The 20,561-nt window shown below is 39.9% G+C and overlaps 1 protein-coding gene across 8 annotated transcripts in view; it reads left to right on the top strand.

The window, feature by feature from the left end:
- Nucleotides 1-20,561, top strand: part of Vps13d (vacuolar protein sorting 13 homolog D) — a 235,713-nt gene that overhangs the window by 49,885 nt on the left and 165,267 nt on the right. For all 8 annotated transcript variants that reach the window (XM_010628171.3, XM_010628172.3, XM_010628169.3 and 5 more), the window contains exons 24-29: nucleotides 4,338-4,520; nucleotides 8,534-8,756; nucleotides 11,820-12,030; nucleotides 14,288-14,459; nucleotides 14,647-14,759; nucleotides 16,987-17,199. In XM_010628171.3, coding sequence (XP_010626473.1) covers nucleotides 4,338-4,520; nucleotides 8,534-8,756; nucleotides 11,820-12,030; nucleotides 14,288-14,459; nucleotides 14,647-14,759; nucleotides 16,987-17,199 — 1,115 coding nt within the window. The remainder of the gene's footprint in view (nucleotides 1-4,337; nucleotides 4,521-8,533; nucleotides 8,757-11,819; nucleotides 12,031-14,287; nucleotides 14,460-14,646; nucleotides 14,760-16,986; nucleotides 17,200-20,561) is intronic.

Genomic DNA, 20,561 nt, shown 5'->3' with positions numbered 1-20,561 from the left:
ATCTTTTTTATTCTTTCGTTGATTATCTTTGTGACACAGAATTTTTTTTGTTTTTTATTTTTTTTTTGGAAGTATTTTTATGGTATTGGTATTGTTTGATGAAAGCTATGTATACTTTTTGTGACTTTTAGTACAACTCTGCTAAATGTTATCCATTAGAATTAGTATGCTTAAATCAGTTATTTTTACATGTGTGGTTTAAATGGTCGTAAATCTTAACTGTGAATTGTTTGGATTAGGAAATGAGACACTTGTTCTTTACTGAATAATTGGACCTAACTTCCTGGGGTATATTTTGCTTTATCAAATTAAATAAGACAAGTAGAAAGTCAGAGGAATGTCTTTCTTTCTTTCTTTCTTTCTTTTTTTCTTTTCTTTTTTTTTTTTTTTTTGGTATTGGGGATCAAACTTAGGACCTTGTGCTTGCAAGGTAGGCATGGTGCCACTGCACTAAATCCCTGGCCCTGTCTTTCTATCTTGAGCATTGTTAAATGTAGGCTTAGAGAAAAGCTGATCTTCTCAAGAATCTTTAATCTACTTGTTTGAATTACTTAGATTTACAGAGAGAGCTAAAGATCTACTTTCATTTGTTAAGATTAAGTGGCTACTTTGAATTTTAAATTCCTTTTTTTCTAATATTGAATTGCAGGAGAAAGGTGTATTTATTTGACTTACAGTGGGAATCTGTTTTTATTTTGCTTTTCTGATGTTTGTAAATTATAAACCAATGTGATTTTACATTTCTTTTAAATTTTGATATTTGAACTGTTAAAAATATGTTATACTAGATCTGATTTGGTTAAATATAAATTATTTCCTTTATAGTTTACTTGAGAAATACAATTTTCCTATGTCTTCTACTTTACATTTTTTATATTTGTTGAATTTCTTTATTCACTAAGCAACATAAGTACAGATTTTTCTTTTGCAGTACGGGAAATTGAACCCAGGACCTTCACATTGGGCTACAATCTCAGATCTTTTTATTTATTTATTTTGAATCATGTTTCCCAGATTGGACTTGAATTTGTAATCATTCTTCCTCAGCCTCCCTCAGTCCTGGCATTACAGGTATATGCTAGTGCTTTTGGCAGGGAGTGCAGATTTTTGATGGAGCTAAGAAGTGATACTGCAATTTAGAAATATTGGGACAAAAATCTGGAGTTTGGGTTTTGCCACATACAGGCAGTTAGGTGTCAGAGTTTCTTAATTTCCATGCTAACCTGACAAAATGGCAGCAGGATTTATCTCTGGAGGTGATTTAGGGGTGATTTGTTTTCTTTTCTTTGCTTTTTTCCTCTAAAATTTTCTACTGTGAATATGATTTAATTTATAATTCTAAAACGTACTTGAAAACAAAGGCACTAGCCAGGGATTTATAACGAAATCACATATATTTGGGAAATGAAAACAGTATTTATTTTCTGTAAAATGTTCTGACTTATGTACTTGACCTATCAAAAAATATTTTGTGATGTTATAGCTTTCTCTTTTTAAAAAGTAATACAAATTTATGTATAATTTTTGTCAATTAAAATAATACTTTTTAAATAGGAGATTAAAAATATGGATAAGCAAAAGGTAGACAATTACAGTATCTGTCTTGTTCCTACTTTATGTATATATTCTTTCCATTGATCAGTATAATAATGTATAAGCAACAATTTCCACATCATTAAATGTTTCAGTAATTATTGATTATCCATTTATAATACAGTATACTTTTGCCAGCTTTATTGTGATGAATTTACATAAAATAAACAACCAGTTTAAAGCATAGTTCAATGACTTTTGACAGTTGTATGCAGTTTTGTAAATCTCAGCTGCAGTCAAGAATTAGAACATTTCTGACATCGAAGGAAGTGTCATCCTGCCTTACCCCTGTGCTCTGGAAGCCCTGGCTCTGCTCACTATCACAGTAGTTTTGCCTTTTGAAAAGAGTTGTGCCTAGTGAAGTTGCAGTGCGCAGTCATTTGTGTCTGGCTTCCTTCACTTAGCGAGATGCATTGGAGGTCCATGCACATTGTTCTGGGCAGCAGCAGCTCATTTCTTTTTATTGCCGGCTAGTATTGCATCGTGTGAATATAACGCAGCGTGCTTACCCACTGGCCCACTTGAGAACATCTGGGTGTTTTCCAGTGTTTGGCTGTGAAAAACAAAGCCACCGTGAACATTCACATTGCTGTCTTTGTGTGGCTGTACGAGTTTGTTTCTCCTGAGTGAATACCTAGGAGAGGAATTGCTGAGTCTCGTGATGACTGTGCTTAATGTAAGAAACTGTCTTCAAGATTATTTGGTATATTCTACATTCTCTGCATTTCCATGTGAATTTTAGAGTTGCTTGTCAATCTTTGTAATAATTTTGCTTGGGATGACACTGGATCTGTAGATCATTTTGTGGAAAATTTATATCCTAACAATACTGAGATTTTGGCTCCTTGAGTGTGGTTATCAGTCTCCATTTAATTTTAATTTTAGTAATGTTTTATATTTTGGGTTGTGCCAATTTTACATGTTTAGTTAAATTTATCCCTAGCACCAAAAAAAACTTTTTTGAGGCAGGGTCTCACTATAGATATATATATATAGTTCAGATTGGTCTTGAACTCACTATGTTGCTTACATTGGCCTGAAACTCATGGCAGTTTTCTTACCTCAGCCTCCTTAGTGCTTGGATTACAGGCATGTGCCACCATGGTTGGCTCTATATAACTAGTTTTTGATGTTATTGAACAGGATAGCAACTTAATAAGAATTTTAATGTTCAATTGTTTGTTGAAAGTTGAGAAGTACTGTTAGCTTTTGTGTATTGACCTGTTGACTTTGTACCTTGTAGCCTTGCTAAATTTCCTTATTCTAGTTCCTCTGAATTCTTTTTTTTTTGGTGGTACCAGGGATTGAACTGAGGACCTTGTGCTTGCGAGGCAGACATGGTGCCACTGAGCTAAATCCGCTGCCCCTCTAGTTTCTTTAAATTCTTGAGCACTTTCTACATAGATGATTAGGTTGTCTGAAAACACGAGTTTTACTTTTTCCCAGCTAAGATTCTTTTTATTTCTTCTTTTTACCTTTTTACACAGTACCATGTTGAATAGAAGTGAGGAGACTGGATATTCTTGCTTTGTAGGGCAGACATTCAGGCATTCACAGTTAAACAAGATGTTAACTGTAGGTAAGTTCCTTATTTTTTTAAAGAAATAAACGTTTGGAGGTTCCCTTTCTTCTTAATATCAGTAAGTTCTGTAGCAGTGCTCCCCATCCCTTTCAGATTTTGGCAGTTTTTCTTTCCTACTTTTTTCCTGCTTTATTAACTTAGCTAGGTTTTTGTTTTTTGAAGTTTTATCATTCTTTTACCTAACCATTTTATTGAGACCTGTAGTCTAGCTTAGGCTTACTCTTAGCAAATATGCCATTTGGACTTGAAAAGAAGCATAGTCTGTTGTTGCTGGGCCCAGCATTCTATAAACACATACTTGATTTTTTTGTTTGTTTTCTGTCATTGATTTCTGCTCATTATTATCTTTTTCCTTCTACTTTAGGTTTGATTTTCTTTTCTTTTTCTAAAAAAAATTTTTTTTGGTACCAGGGATCGAACTCAGCACCCTACACTTGCAAAGCAGGTGCAGCACCACCAAGCTAAATCTCCAGCCCTCTTTTTCTAATTTCTTAAGGTGCAAGTTTCAAATATTAATTTAAAAAATCTTCATTCTTTCTAAAATAAGCATTTAATGGTGCATATTTTCCTGCAGGCACTTTTTTTTGGGTGCCAGGCATTGAACTCAGGACCTTCCACTTGCAAGGTGGGTGGTGGCACCACTGAGCTAAATCCCCAGCCCTTGCAACCACTATTTTTACGTGTGAGTTTATGGGTGAATAAATTTTAATATATTGTCTTTATTATTTTGGTGCAAATATTTTTCTATTTTCCTGTGGTTTCTTTTTTGACCCATAGGTTCTTTAGAAATGAATATTTTAATTTTCAAGCATTTAGGGATTTTCCATTATCATCTTGTTATTGATTTCTGACTGAACTCTCTGGTGGTTGTAGAATATGCTCTGTGTAATTTTTCAGTTGTTTTATCAATTCATGAGCTGTGTGTGGTAGTATCTGCCTATAATCTCAAAACTTAGGAGACTGAAGCAGGAGGATCACTGTGAGTTCAAGGCTAGCAGGGCTACATAATGAATTCAAGGCCAGCCTGAACTACATATCGAGACCCTGTCTCAAAAAACTTAAATAAATAAATACATTCATGAAACTTTTGGGAACCTGAGGTTAGCTGATGATAAAATCAGCGAAATAATTGAGCTGCTAAATAATTTTCCTTCCCTTTCAGGTGAGAGATCAAGCTCAGCGCTGTTCTCGGGTTCTCCTGGATATTGAGGCTGGTGCCCCAGTTCTTCTGATCCCAGAAAGTTCCAGATCAAATAACCTGATTGCAGCAAATTTAGGGAAGTTGAAAGTCAAGAACAGGTTTCTCTTTGCTGGTTTTCCTGGAACCTTCTCCTTACAAGACAAGGTGAGCAGTCAATATCCATTCCCTTACCGGTGGCACTAGTGTTTGAACCCTGATGGAGAGCTCCTGTGCTGCCATAAGATGATCCGTACCTGTTCTTACTTTTGTAAGACGTGTTGCTTGAAGAATATTTTTAACATTTTAATTAACCTTTCAAAATGGAGTAGATTAAGTTATAACTCTTATGACCTACGTGTGGTAACTTGTTTTAGCGAACAAACCAGGGGAACCAGGCTTCTGTATTTTTCTTATTTTTGGTATTGGGGATTGAACTCAGGACCTTGTGCTTGCGAGGTAGTCAGTGGCACCACCCCTTCCATGTTTTTTTTATACAAAAGCATTCCTCCTGCACTAGCAGCTCCACAGAAGTGGCTGACTTCAGAGGATGTCATTTGGCCCATGGTTTACCTGAAACCATTTCAAATAACCCAGTGATAAAATCTTATATAGTGTCTTACTTTGTAGTTTTAAATTATTTTGGCATTTACTTCATACAATAGTGTTTGGAAGTCATCAGAATGAAGATTGCTGCCATTTTCATTTTACATTACGGCAAACTAGAAGTCCTTGAGGATAAACAGTAAAAATGGAAACAGTAAATCTCAAAGGTGGGAGGAGATGGTCTGGTCAGCCCCCTTTTACCCCTTTTGCATTGTGGAGACCAAGCGACATTTCTGCAATTAGAGGTGTCATTCCATGTTTTTATCATTCCTTGCTGCTTTCCAGAGCAGCTTTTTAGTCTATGCTTATTCAGGGCAAACTAATTACAGTGTGCTGGGAAAGCACTTCCTGGAATTCCCCGCCAGTGTGCCTGTTTTTACTCTAATGGCTATTAACACAGGGAGAGAGATTGCCTTTGAGATGTACGTAAGACAAAATAAAGATAAATAGCTGATATCTTTGGATGCCTGTTGGACATCAGTTGGTACTGAGTTCTTTACATATAGACAGAAACCCTGTTTCCTGCACTCACAATCTGGTGGCACCAACTTTGTGGGTCTTCCCCAGTCTCTGTAGATGCTGGCTGGGTATCCTGCAATTCAGCTGTGACACTAACTTGGCGTAGTTGGCACAGACCCCACTAAGACCGATTGGGACTCAAGTCCCACAAGACACCCCCACTTTATATTCCAGTCGCAAGCCCTGGCCTTCTTACTTGTGACCGAGGAGCCATGAATTAGGGCTTCTCACTACCCTCTCCTCAGGTTCTGTAATTGGCTATAATGGCTCACAGAGCTCAGGGAGGCACATTTTCTGGTTCATTATAGAAATTCCAATAAAGTATGCTAACGAACAGCTACATGAGTAGGTACATAGGTCAAGGTCCAGTAAGGTCCTGAGCACTGAAGCTTCTGTCTCCTCGAACTGGAGCGCGGGGCCCTCCTGGCATGAAGACACACTCTCTAATTTGTAGCCCACTGAACCCAGTCATTTACTGTTTCTAATGGAGGTTCCATTATGTGGGTGTGGCTGAGGAAGAACTCATTGGCCATTAGTGATTGGACCTAATTTCTAGACCCTCTCTTCCCTTGAGGTCTGGGGAATAGAACTGAAAGTTCTGACCTCCAGATCATTATTTTGAGACACACTAAGTTTTCTGGGAAGAAGTCAATTATAGCCAGAATGGGTGATTAAATTCAGTATTACTTTGTTTTTCTGCCATTCCTAAAAAGACAGTGGACCAATTTTCTGTACCGGGTATATCTATACAGGCTAAGCATACTTTTTTTAAAAAAAAAAACTAAGAGAAGATGATTTATTTGAAGGAGGAGAAAAGGGGGGAAAAGAGAGAGATGGTAGATGATAGATAGCTACTCTGGGGGAGCAGGGAGCATTTGAAAGTGACATACTCCCGGGCTAAGTATACTTTGAAGTTAGCCTTGGAAGAAGAATTGCCAACATATTTAGACTTTTTGGCAAAAAGGTTTCTATTTTGTTAAGCCAAGTAATAACACATAGTTTGCAATATTTTAATGAAAGCATTTCCCTGTATTTGTTTTTGAGGATTTGATTTTAAGTGGCAGTGCATACAAGGATCACTTTTTCTTCAAGGTATTATGTGTTGTTGTTTGTTTGTTTGTTTGCATTTTTGTCTCCTGGTTACTCTGAAAAACCTTATGGGATTCAGCAGTCCATTTATGTATTTAAAGAAAATGAAAAAAGTAACCATTTATAATACTTTATTATTCGAGGAAGCCTGCTTGTTAATTTTTTGCTGTTTTGTTTTTGTGGATTCATTCATATATAAAAAAGTTCTTTTTAAGGCCCATTAAAAAGAATTTCTTCTTTTTATCCCTACTAGTACTTTCTTAATTGTCTTATGTCCTGGAACATAAGACATTGTGACATACAGGGGAGTGCTGTACAGAATTCCACAAGGGCTGTTTGGAGTGTATCATTTGGTCCAAGTATTTGTTGCTAGGTTAACTTACCTGTGAAGTTTACCTCCCCACATCCACAGTCAGACTGAACTGATCAGAGTCTTTGTAAATGAGCAATGATTTTCTTCACCAGTGGTCACTCTGCATTGTACAGGCACATGTGAGGCTTGTGTCCTACACATTCTAGTGGTTGAGAACAGGAAGTGCTGTTCCCCTCAGCCCTTGCAGAGAGGCTGTTTTCACAACTCCTGTATGTTTGGAATTGCTTTACATAAATCTATGTCTTAATGAGTACAAGTTTGAATTTTTTTGTGTTTGTTTGCCTTTTATTTTTCTCAATCACAGCTTGTGCTTAAACCATAATTTCTAAGTCCATCTTTCAAAGGCTTTGAGCTAATCTCTTTAAAGCCCCTGATTTATTTAAACCAGCTACAGAAAGGATGTGGAGATAAATCAAATGAAAGAGCAACAAACATTCTTCAGAGCTTAAATAAACTAAGCAAGAGGGAAGGTTTTAATGTTGAAATACTAAGTAATAGCATTTACCTAGTAATCTGCTTTAAAAAAAAAACTACAGGAAGAAATACAATTTTTACAATTATTTTTAATTACTACTTAACTGTGAGACAGAGGAGCAGTAAACACCATTGGTACCCCTAGAAGGAGAACCATTCTTCCTGTCCTCCCAGTCTGCGTGAACAGTGGCTAGGTGGGAATAGGTCGGTGTTGCAGAAACCGCCTGGAGATGTAGCTCTGGCTCACATGAGAAAATTAGAGAAGCTTAAAGGCCAAGTATTAACTTACTTTGGTGAAATAGGATATTTCCCCTGTTAGTAATCGACTAAAACCATTGAGTATATATATAAAAGAGTATAGCCTTTTCACAGTATTTATTTTATTCTGTATTAACCTTACTTAATTTATAGCCCAAAACAATAGAGATGGTTAACCTTCTTTATATTCCATTTTTGGGAGGTGGGTGTTTAAACAGGGTCTCCCTATATCATCCAGGCTGGCCTTGAACTTACTGTGTAGCCCAGGCTGGCCTCAAACTCACAGTGATACTTTTGACTCAGTTTCCTAAATACTGGGACTATGGCATTGTGCCACCCTCCCTGGCTCCGTTTTGTTTTCATTTCCATAGTTGCTTAGAGAAATGAGAAATATAAACCTGTGTGGGGAGGCTTCTAGAAAGTTGAGACATAACCGTGGACCAGTCCTGTTGGAAGCATATTGCCATTATATACGTTTTCTTGTAACAGTGAGCTCCTCTCCCCTGAAAGCAACACTACATCATATGACTGACAAATTTGCTTTTGTTGAGTTTGACCTAGATGAAATCACCTGAAGCATTTAGCATCATGCATTTGCTCTTGAGCCTAGGAGGTGGTATCTTCCTGTAACCTGGCATAATTTTCAACAGGTATTATCTATAGCATCTCTGCTGATCGTTAGCTATGGTAGGAAGTGCTATGACCCCATTACTGTTTTGTTTATGGGATTTGAGAGGCTGAGAGAAGTGTAAGAATGAGAGTTTTTGAAGTGGCTGGAGATTGGCACAGGACTTCCAGAATGGTGATAATAGTTACCTCTACTCTTCATTTCTGTATTCAAGTTTTATTTTGTCCTTTCCAGGAGTCTGTGCCTTCAGCTTTCCCAGCGGGTACTCCCAAACACACTGTGAGGAAAATGACAAGTACGGAGGACCCCAAGGGATCTCATTCCCAGGGGCTGTTCATGATGGCCCCTGCTGAAAAAGGCCTGGGCAGCCTGAAGAGTGAGTTTGTGCCCAGTGCTTCCACCAGGCAGCGAGGACAGCAAGCCACACCACCTGTCAGCCACAGTTCCAGTAGTCCAGGTAAAAGAGGAGAGAATTATGCATGCACACATGCACATGTATATGCACACACTGGAGGAAATTGCTGCATAATAAGACAGGAAAATTCACTTTCCAGGAACCCAAGAGAGAAATGCATTGTGTTCCAATCAGAGTCCAAAGGGACATGCATTTCTTTAATGATGATTAGATTTTGATGTTGCTGTAGAAGTCTTAAGCATCTTAGGTATAGATTTAGCATCAGATGACTTCTAAAGTGGGGTTAAATTAGGAAGACACTGCAAATAAGATTTTAGATTGTCTAGTGGGATTTTTTTTTTTAAATAAGTCAAGATAGTTGTCATCAGATGGTGATAACATAATTAGAGTTCTACATCCTTATAAGGCCCTACTCAGACACTATCCTTGTGAGTCATTAGTTCTAGGAAATAAAGATCCCTTTGAAAATATTACCGTAAATTAGGTGCAGAGAGCACAGGCAGGCACAGACACAGGCACAGTGGCATGTACCCTGTCTCCTTCTTCCCTCATAGGACTGCTGGTGGACCGCCTGGATCAGAACAGAGGCAGAGTCTAGGAAATCAGGCGTGCTCGCATGCACACCCCCCAAAAACAAAATGAAATCTTTTAAAAAGAGGGAAAAGTGGCAGGGTGTGGGGCTGAAGATATAGGTAGGCCCTGCATTCAGTGTCTAGTAAGCAAAAAGCAAAGCAAAACAAAACTCAAAACAAAATCCCCCCAAAGAAAAGAAAGATGAAAAGGAAGGAAGAAAGAAAAAAGTCCCACCAAGTTCCAGTGTACATGGAGTGCAGATGGAACTGTACCTTGAAAAAGAGCCTGTCTCAAAAAAGAATAAAAGGAAAACAACAGCAAACACACTGGAGTTGTAGAGTCCTCACAGATCCCCTGCTCTGTGTACCCAGGCAGGCAGGCAGCAGGTGCAAAGGTGGGTAGGAGTAGACAAGCTTGCACCCCTTACATTTTAACCCCTTCCTCTTACTGCTTCACAACCACATTGGTTGGCTGGCAGAGAGACAGTGCCTAGGGAAGACTGCCATGACAGGCTGAAAAATAAAGGGGAAAAAAAGGGGGATAGGAGTGGAGTTTGTGGTGTTGCTCAGTGGGATGTGCTTACCTAGGAAGTAAATTGGCCTACCTGGTTTAATCTCTAGTTCACTGTTTTATGAATTAGGTACCTACATAAATATTGTAAACAACCATTTAAAAAGACACAAACCACCCAGTTACTGGTGTTCTCTAGAATGTAAGAATTGGTCACTCTGAGGAGAGACCCAATTTTGCTTCTCTAGTTTTTCAGTGCCTTGTGGCTTGAGGATGTATCAGGCAAGTGAGGTGCTGCTTTGGAGTTAGAGAGGAGGCAGAATGTGATGAGAACAGAGATCAATCCATTGTGATTGGATTTGGAGAGTTGAAGGACAACAATGGAGGGAGGCTCTGCATGACTTTTGTAAGGTAGATTCTGGAAATGGTGAACTCCCTGTAGTTTCTTGTCTCAGAGGTGACAACAAAATGATTTATGGCTGTGTTAACTAAATGAGATGATCCTTTATTTTTGGAGACAGGATATTGCTAAGTAGCCCTCACTGGCATCGAACTCCTGGTGATCCTCCTGCTTCAGCCTTCCAAGTGCTGGGATTACAGGCATACACCACCATGTGAGGCTTAATCTTTTTTTTTTAATAATTTTTTTAAATTGGTACCAGGGATCGAACTTGGGACCTTGTGCTTGTGAGGCATGCAGTGGCACCACTGAGCTAAAACCCTGGCCCTTATATAATTTTTATTGAAGTATATAATACACAGGAAAGTATATGGCTTGATTAATTTTCATACATTTTACATATTCTTGTAAGTGGCATCTAGAGAAAGAAAGAACTGACATGGCAAAAGACTGCTTCAGACTGAAAACAGCTTTTTTTTTTCTGTATTTCTTTCTTTTAATGTCACATTAAGGTGAAAAGAGAAAGTCAGAAATTTTGGATGGGCTGTTTTGCCCACTCTGAAATTCCTGTATTGGTGAAACATTGCCTCAGGTTAAAGCAGTGTTTTTCACACCATTCCTGCGTGTTCCTAGATCCTGTGACTGCACCCTAGGACATCTCTGGAGCCCCCTCTGTTCCCTGTCCTTACCCCCGGGACCAGATTAGCTACACTTCGATCTGTTTTTTGTATTTATAGGGTAATGAACGAAACAAGAGCTACTTTTATTATATTCCCACTTAATGCCAGGTATAACATGCTGTTATTTGTGCTTCCTATCATAGTTATATTTGTAGATTAATGAGAAAGATGTTAAATAAATATATAAATATTGGTAGATGATAGCGGGACATAAAGGATTCAATTCAGATTGAGATGGAAAGTTCGTTGCTGCTGGTGAGGTTTTCCAGGAAGCAGAGAGCTTGGATTTGGGAGGAAGTAGAGGCCAGAGGTTTAGTGAGCAAGTGTGAGTGTGACTTGAGATGAGGTTGGGAAACTAGTCTGTGGGCTTGTGCTTGGCCTTTTAGGGATCTGGGAGAGTTTTACTGAAAGGATTTTGGATTAAAAAATAGCCATTAAATTGTATAAAAGGAAGAATTGGACTGTTTATCTTTTTAAAGGATTACGTAGGTGTTTTGTGAGGGTCACAGTGGAATCACAAAGTGCACTGGAGGGGAGTCTGTGGTGGTCCTGGCCAGAGTGATGGTAGCTTGGATTTGAGTCGCGGTAGTCGAAATGGTTAAACTAAAAAGAATTCTGCGCTGGGAAAAGTGTGTAAGTCTTTGGCTCATGTCGTGTCTAGGGAGGAATTGCCGTGAGGTGTTAACCTCTGTAGCCTCAGTGTGTCAGGACAGCACGAGGCACATAGGGGACATGATAGTGCATCTGTGCCATGAGAGGCAGCAGGGTGTGTCAGGCACACAGCTCGTTACAGGGAGGCCTTGTGTGTGCAGTGAAGAGAAGCAGGCAGTTCTGAGTATTTTCCCAAGACAAAATCAACTTCTTTTAACTTTTAATTCTGTTCATTTCCTCCCCTTTGGATTCTGTTTTCCTCACTGTCCCTCTTTCTTTGGGTCCTTATAGAAGACCACATCTGCTTGCTGGACTGTGTTGTTGTGGACCTTCAGGACATGGACATCTTTGCTGCAGAGAGACGCCCACGAGAATACTCGAGAGCCTCAGAGGACAACGGTGGAGATCTGGTCTTCCCCTCCTACTGTGTGCGGCAGACGGGAGGAAGCCTCTTAACTGAACCTTGTAGGCTGAAATTGCAGGTGGAAAGAAATCTGGACAAGTGAGTATCTTATCTGAACACTTGTGTAGTATTAGGAGAATCTTAATATGGTACTGTAGAAATCATTGCTACTGTAATAAGTCAGGAAGAGCATAGGTACTCATTTCTTCACTGGTTTGCCATATATCGATTGCATCCCTACTGTGTGCTAGACATGAAAGCTGCTACGATGAAGGAGAAGACTTTGCCTTCAAGGAGCTTAGGTTTTGTTGAAGGATATGGGGCAGTAACTAGTGTTTGATTTAGCGATACAAACTGTGTTATGAGGTATATAATATAGTCTTTTGGAAACAAAGCAAGGCCACGAGTTTACATTGGCTTTGGGTAGTGATGGGGGTAGTGATAGTGGGCAACGTATTCTGAAATAGGTGGACATTTTATGTGTCCTAAATGTACTGGATGCTCAAGCTCGTGTAGCTGCTTGGCAGCTCCATTTCATTCACATAACTGCTTGTGCTCCAGTGAGCAGTCTGAGAGCTCTGGAGTATAAAGGGCAGACTGCAGCTGGACAGTTAATGTGAATGAAATGGAGTAGTCGAGCAGCTCTGAAGACCAAGCAATTCCCCCTAACTTGCCCTTGTAATTGGCGTTAGCACATGAATGCTTATTTTATAGTTAAAGCATCCCTCCAGCTATCACTGGTTCCATAGCTGCCTGGGAAACATCCTGGAACCAGTCTGAGACCAGCAGAATGCTTCTCTTAGGGCCATTGCTCAGGTGTGCGTGTATCAGGTCCTCTAGGGGTGCTTCGGCTTGTCTGGGCCCTGCATGGGGGCTGAATCTGCTGGGTACATTGTGTGGCATCTTTCAGTGTGAGGCACTGGTTTTGCAGAAATCAGCAACATGTCACATCTTAACTCCAGGAAAAAAGGGTGTGGTTGTGCAATAATGAAGGATTTTCCTTTGTGGCACTTTGGAAAGCAGCCTTGTTACTTGCACAGAGTGTGGTTTTGATCCCTCTAGAGCCACTCCCTTCCCCGTTCCTGGTCTGAGCAGTCCTTCCATGTCACTTGTTAGCTTCTTGCCAGATGAATGTGCAGTTTAGCCATCCTCACTGGGATGTTTGTATTTCACTCTTACTTGTTATTCAAGGGCTCCCTGGCTGGTGTTCAGTAGTGGTTGGCATGGGCCATGTTTTGTTTTACCAGCTTAACAGTCCTAAGAGGAGCTTCATTATTTAGAAATTGAACACTCTATTTTCTTTTCAAGTAATGCTTTTAGAAATGTGCGTTGCTGCTCTGCTTATCTAAACTTCCCCACTCCCTTCAGCGTTTGTGTGCAGATAATTATACTCAGTTCACCCAGGTTGAAGGTGACACTGAACGCAAGGTATGCTGTCAGCTTCTTACCCCCCAGACAAAAACCCTGGATGGTGCTTGATAATCCTTCCCAGTTTTCCTTTCTTAATCACATCATTGGTCTTTTAAAACTTTATTGTATGCAGGCTTGTCTCTGTAGACAAAGGAAAAACATTTTTTGTTTTGTTTTGTTTTGATGGTGCTAGGAGTCAAACCAATGGTCTTAGCACATACTGGGCAAGTACTCTTCCACAGAAACAAATTCCCATCCTGGAGGTAATTTTTCTCACCTTGGGAGGGTAGAAAAAGCTCTTCCATGTTGGAATGAGAAATATTTGTCCTTTAATTCTGGGCCTCTTCATTTTTATTCACACCTATTCCAGCTGAGACAAGTAATGTACTCAGATTTTAGTCTAATTGATGTCTCATCTGGGCTCATTATGAAGTATTGTTTTTTTTTCTTTGGTTACCACTAAACCTGAAGAGTTAAGTTACTTTTCCAACTATACTATTTAAGTTATTTCTGAGTCTCCTGAGGTTTCCTGACTGATAAACTAGTTAGCTCATATTTTATACACATGGACACACACACACACACACACACACACACACACTCTCTCTCTTTTTGTTTTTGTTTTGTTTTGTGGTGCTGGAGATTGAACCCAGCAGGGCTTTATGCATGCTAGGCATGTACAAGCTATATACCCAGCCTATTTAGCTCATTTGAGATTTTCTACATTTATATTTGGAAGAAAAGGTTTTTTTTTTAATAGTTGAAGCATGACAGTCCTATACCAGCTTGCCTCTTTTGGAAATACATGAAATTTTTGTTATTAGAAGTTAAATATTGCTCTCTGATAATGCAAGTGAGTACATTTTAGCTCTTACGTTTGGATATAAGTTCTGTCAATGTTATGGTAGTGAGTGACTTCTAAAAGCGACCTTTTACCTTTTTACAGAGAAATAAGTCATAGTGTTCCAGACATATCTATCCATGGCAGTCTCTCCTCTGTCCACTGCTCTCTGGATTTGTATAAGTATAAGTTGATCCGAGGCCTGCTAGAGAACAACCTTGGAGAGCCCATCGAGGAATTTATGCGGCCTTACGATTTACAGGATCCAAGAATTCACGTGAGTGAGACCTCCTATTCTTCAGTGACTTTCATGGTTTCAGCTGATGGTTATCCTGTGTGTTTAATCCTCAGATTCCCCTGTGGAAAGAAGGTGGACCCACAGGCAAATTAGATTTCTTGACCTGTGAGTCTGTTTTTAGGTTGGCACCATGAATTGTGGATTGATTAGCGCTTTCCTCTTGCAGACTGTTCTGAGTGGAGAAGTGTACACTTGCATGTGCTTCCTTATCGACATGGTCAATGTAAGTCTGGAGCTTAAAGATCCAAAAGGAAAAGAAGGTACTGGATCCCTTGCCAGGTATGGCCTTCACATGATTGCAGTCCTCGTAATGGTAGTACCAGTGATGCTCACACAAGCATTAGTGTAGCGTAGTGGGTGCAGGTCAGTGGTCAGCAGAATGAGGTTTGTGAGTGCTTTTTGGTTGGTCTGTGGTGTGCTTATATTCCTTTTGCAGAGCTCTGCTGAGCTAAGCATACTCTCTTACCAATGAGCTTCACCCCCAGTCCCCAGCCCCCAGAAGGCTTTTTGAAAAAGTTTAAATTTGAGGCCTTCTCAGCCAAGATAGTTTAGTTTATGCTTTAATAACACTCCACATATCAGTGATTTAAAACAGTGAAGTTGTGTTTCTTCCTCAAGGTAGGCAGCCACTGTGGATCTTAGCCTGCTCTGCTTATTTAGTCTGGGTGACAAAGCGTGGTGGTATTTTGTTTTGTTTGTTATTGCTTCTTATTTCAAGAGAGAGAGGGCCTCACCATGTTTCCGAGGCTGATCTCTCTGGGCTCAAGTGATCTTCCCATCTCAACCTCCCATCATCAGGTCCAGCTGGCATAGTGTTTTAACATGCCAGAGAGAAAAATAAGAAACATGGAGTGTTCTAGGATGGCCGTTAAATGCTCAGGCTCACCTTGTGAGCTAGAACATGGTCCCACCAGCGTGAAGGACTTGGGGAGGACCACGCCACCATGTGTCTGCATAGTTCTGGGGAGGACAGCATGGATAAGGGGCTCACTGGTCAATATTTTAAAGATTGGGGGATTTTATATTAAAAATTAAAAAAATTTCCAGCTTCTTTTGAAAACTTGGAAGCTTTGGCATATCTAAGCCTCAGTCCTTCTTTGGAAGCATCTGGAAGTTGAGTGGCACCTGGTCCTTGTAGATGACAGGTCACATACTTAGCCCCTTTCTTGGCCAGGGTAGGTGTGTACATTTGTGTTACTGGTGTAGAACTATAAAGAGTGCATTATTTTCACACTTGATAAAAAAAAAATTTTTTTTTTTGGTACCGGGGATCGAACTTAGGACCTTGTGCCTGCAAGGCAGGTGCAGTGCCACTGAGCTAAATCCCCAGCCCTAAATTTTTTTGTTTTGATCTTGTAACAGCCCTATAAATAGGGACAGCAATTATGCCTGTTTTCCAGGTAGAATTTCCAACTAGCATATGATCATGTAGTTGGAAAAGTGATTCCATAGGTGAAAACAGGACATCGAGGCTAGAAATGTTCCTGCTGAAGCTCACTGTCTTCTAGTTGGTCTTTGTGTTGAAAGTCTGCTGGGGGCTGTTGCTGCAGCTGATGACAGGATGCTGTAATGAATCTGGAGTCCTACTGATATTTTTGTGGGCCAGAAGCTTTTTCTGGCGCCTGGCTGTGCCTTTGTTTTTCTCCATGTAGAGCAGTTTTGCACAAATTGTCACAGTGGTGCTGAATAATTGTGAATTTCTCATTGGAAATTTTTTCTGTTACTAAAATATTGATTTCAAGTGCATTTTCTATTGGTGGGTCGATTGAATTATTTCCCTATGTGAAGACTATTCTGACTTCTGGGTTTTCTCAGTGAATTTTAGTGATTTAACAGAGAAATTTGGGCAAACTCTGGAGAGAGAAACTGCCAGTCAAGAAAGAAGTTGACAGATGAAGGTCTAAAGCAATGAGAGTGAACCTTTAGGGCTTTCAGTGATGCATACAGCCTGCTGTGGCATGCATGCCACAGGTTTGCCACCATTGGTCTAATGGGACACTCGGCATCTCTTGGGGATTATTACAAATATATTGCCTTAGGGCTGGGGATTTAGCTCAGTGCCTGTCTTGAAGGCAGAAGGTCCTGAGTTTGATCCCTGGTACAAAACAAAAACAAAAACAACGAAACAAAAGACAAATACACAGCCTTCTTAGACTTATAATGGGAAATTGGAATAGCAGTGAATCGAGAATATAATACATTTGTGGTATTGTTATTCCTCATGAATGTCCCATGAACAAGAGTATCTCTTTGGAGTGGCCACTTACCTTGAGGGAGAAACACAACCTCACTGTTTTAAATCACTGGATATTTGGGGTGTTATTAAAGCATAACCTAAATCCATTTTGAGGGGTCTGTTAACAAAATCAGTCCGGGATCTCGTAATAAAAGTTATTCATTTTCATACAAGTTAGGTCTATTGATGATTTTGCTCTTATTATCCTGAATTTACATAATTTTGTAAAGTAGAATTATGCTTAACATTTTGTTTGCTTTTTCTCTTTAGGTTTGACTTCAAGAAATGTAAACTGCTCTATGAGAGTTTTTCCAATCAAACCAAATCTGTTAACTTGGTTTCCCATTCCATGATGGCTTTTGACACCCGCTTTGCTGGGCAGAAGACAAGCCCTGGCCTGACCAACGTCTTCAGCTGTATCTTTCAGCCTTCTAAGAATAGCAGCACCACCCAAGGGTCCATTCAGATTGAACTTCATTTCAGGTAGTACAGCCAGACCTGCCCCTCCCTTTCTTCCTCTATTCTTTTTTTCCTGCCTCTCCCTTTCTTCATGTAGACATTGTTTTTTGTAGCCAGTGGGCCAAGTCTGCTTTGGCTTTAGCACACAAAAGGACCAAGGAATCACTAAAAAGATAGACAGTGGCTCATCAGCACAAGGCGCTCAATGTCTACTGACCCTTTTTTTTTCCTGCACGTTTGCAGTTTCATTATTGGCCATAAGATGTCTCTATTGCCTTAAAAAAAAACAGGATTAAACCAAGTCCTTAAAAATCAACTTCCTTGTGAGCTTTAATTTGTAAAGTGACTTGGGGAAGGAAGAAATTATGCTGGTTTGAGGGAGAAGAGAAAAACACCTTTCTGGTTTATAATGAAAGGAAAGTGGTTTTGACTTGCATACAGGCTTATCTGTTAACTTCTTCATGTCCAGAGTCTTTACTTTTTTGAATTTGATTATGTTTTTCCCTCTGGTATTATGGGAGACAGCATTGTGTGTAGAAAGAGTATGTTTGGGAGTCACAGACACTGGCTGTAAACCTTTTATGTATTTTTTTCTTGCTGTATGTCCTAGGGCAAGTTGTTTAGCCTTTTTGAAAACTCATTTTTCTCTTTTATAAAATGGAAAATAAAACAAAACAAAGCAAGAAAGAAAAATTGTGCCTACCTAATTGGGAGGACTAAGAAAAACAAAATGATTTTGCTATATTGCTTGGCACAAATGATAGCTGTTCTTACTGACGTAGCTTTTGTTATTTTTTGATATACTCTTGTGAGATTTTGTGCCTGAGTGAGCACAGACCTGAACACTGAAACATTAGATCTGACCTAAAGAAGTCCTTCAGTGAAAATCTCAGAGACCTTTGGAATCAGTGCCAGTGTCATGCTATTAGTACTTCACGTCATCAGCTATGTTTTGGATGTAAACTGCTAAGTAGAAAGGCTGGGGAAAACTTCATATTTAAACAAAAAAAGATAAAACAATCACCAAGATTATTGTTTTTATATTCCTGACATTGCAGTGTGATGTTCAGAATTCTTCAGCATTTAGTTTTTTAAGGAAGAGATCATGGTCTCTCCATATGCCTTTAGGAAGCCTATCAGACATTTAAACTTTTGTGTGAACATTTATCTAAAAGTTCAGTAGTAGGAATTCTAGCTGCATCTCACTGGGGTCTGCCACAAGCTAGGCGCTTTACCTATTGTCAGTTGGATCCTCACACAAAGTCTACAGTGTAGGTGACTTCTTTCCCTTTCACAGCTGCAGAGGTAGATACCCGGAGAAGTCGAGTTATTCGGGCAAGGTCACACAGCTAGGGAGTCCTGTAGTCAGAGCCCACGAACTCTTCCTGCCCACCAGCTCTCTAGTTTTTGGCTGAGTGCAGCCAACAAGAAGGTTGTATCTTTCAGCTGTTTTCTTTGAAGATGTTTGTTGGAACAGGGGGCTTGCATGTATTTGGTCCATCTGTAGAGACAGCTTCTTTTTGGGTTTGCTTTATTAGTATCATTATTAATAATAATGGATTTCATTTTCATGACATTTTATCACTGAGCTATGACCCCAGCCCTTTTAATTTTTTTCTTTATTTCCTTCTTTTGATTTCAAGACAGAGTCTTGTCAGGTTGCTCAGTCTGGCCTCAAAGTCAGGCTCTTCCTGCTTCAGCTTCCCACCTAGCTGGGATTACAAGCATACACCATACACTGTGCCCAGCCCCTTGGTTTATTATTTTTGATCTGACTTCCTAAACTATCAGTTAGTTGTTCCACACGTTATGGTTTTACAATACAAGGAGGCTTGACATATTATTCTGTTCATATAGTAAAGTTGTACAGTTTCTTGGAGTTAAATAATGTCTTACCTTTGTTCTTGCTAACAGAAATACTGTTGTTAGTGAGAGAAGCAAACTGTTCTCTTGATTGAACTTTTGAATGTGTTCTGTGTCTCAAGAAGAATTACTCTTCTGTTGGGATTTTGTGTGTCAGATATAAATCACTTCACAGTGTTTAAAAGCCTGAAATATTTTCCAGCTAAGGGGTGACATACTGTGACTCTCTAGTTAATACAGAGTTCTGACAAACTGTGTTCAGAATGGAGTGGAAAAATTTTACTGAGGGCAAGATTTTTTCTCTGTTACAGAAGGGTAGAGTGTTTCTGTGACAATTGCTGTGTTTGTAAGAAAGAGACACGCATCATGGTGCCCTTTTATTAGAGGCAGTGAGCCAGGTTTAGAAGAAATGAGTGACTGGAGAATCCAGCCTTAGAAATATCTCCACTAACCTTTTCCCAAATTGGGCAGGGAACCAGATGCATGCAGTAGCTAAAGCCTGCAGTCTTGCTTTTGGCATTTCAGAACCAGGTTCAACCCAGGAATACCTAGAGAAGAGGCCCTAGCCCCAACAAAGAGGTCCTGCCTGCTTCTGCCTACCAGCATACTAACAGGGTCTGGGTAAAGCCCTGAGTACACCATGGTTTGCGGTCAGCCTTGAGCGTCCTTCTTGGTTTCTCACCTAAATATAAAAATTGGAACAATGAGGACTGTAAAACAAGTTTTTCTCTGGCCCCTGCCACTGCCCCAATTCCACGGCCTCTAGGGTGCCTGGCGGAAGACCCATAGTAAATGTTACTTTTTTTGTTCTCCTTCTTAGGCTAAAAGGTCTGGGTTCTCAAGTCTAGTTGCAGCTAGAGAATCTGTCCAGGACTAGTGTGGAGACTTGGCATTTATGGAGAAGTCCTGTTAGGCTCCAAAAAAACGAGCACCTCATTCATCTTAGTACTGCCCACAGGGAAGGAAATTGCTGTTTATCCGATTTGGGTGCTTTCTCTTTCAGTGTTAATGTTCCCATTTTTCTTTTTTTTTTTTAACAAGAGAACAGGCTGGGAGAAGGAGGTGACCTAGCTAGGGTAACGGTTTGTAAGTGGCAGTATTGAAATCTGGGTCTCCCACCTCAGAGCCTGTAGTACTTTGTTACTACACAGAGCTTCTCAGCGGTAGCACTCCATGCTGAGTATCCCTTATCTGAAATGCTTAGAAGAGCATGGGCTTTTTTCAGATTTTGGAGTGTTTTGCATAGACATTGCCAATTAAGCCCCCCAACCCCAGATTCCAAAATACCAAATGCTCTCAGTTTCAAATTTTGGAGCATTTCAAATATTTGTCCTAGAGATGCTCACCCTGTGTCGACATTTTGACTCTGGTAACTCCGTGCTGTGGAGGCTGCCCTGGGTATTGTGGAGTGGTTAGCAGCATCCCTGCCCTTTCCCCTGCCACCAGATGCCAGTAGCAGCCCCACATATCTCTGGAAGCTGCCAAGTGTCTCTTAGCAAATCACACCTGTTCAGATCCCCGGG

This window comes from Fukomys damarensis, unplaced genomic scaffold (assembly GCF_012274545.1).
Source record: "Fukomys damarensis isolate Sample0158 unplaced genomic scaffold, DMR_v1.0_HiC HiC_scaffold_23, whole genome shotgun sequence".
NCBI classification, from domain to species: domain Eukaryota; kingdom Metazoa; phylum Chordata; class Mammalia; order Rodentia; family Bathyergidae; genus Fukomys; species Fukomys damarensis.
The sequence above is the reverse complement of the archived record's forward strand: the minus strand, read 5'-3'. Positions and strand labels throughout refer to the sequence as shown.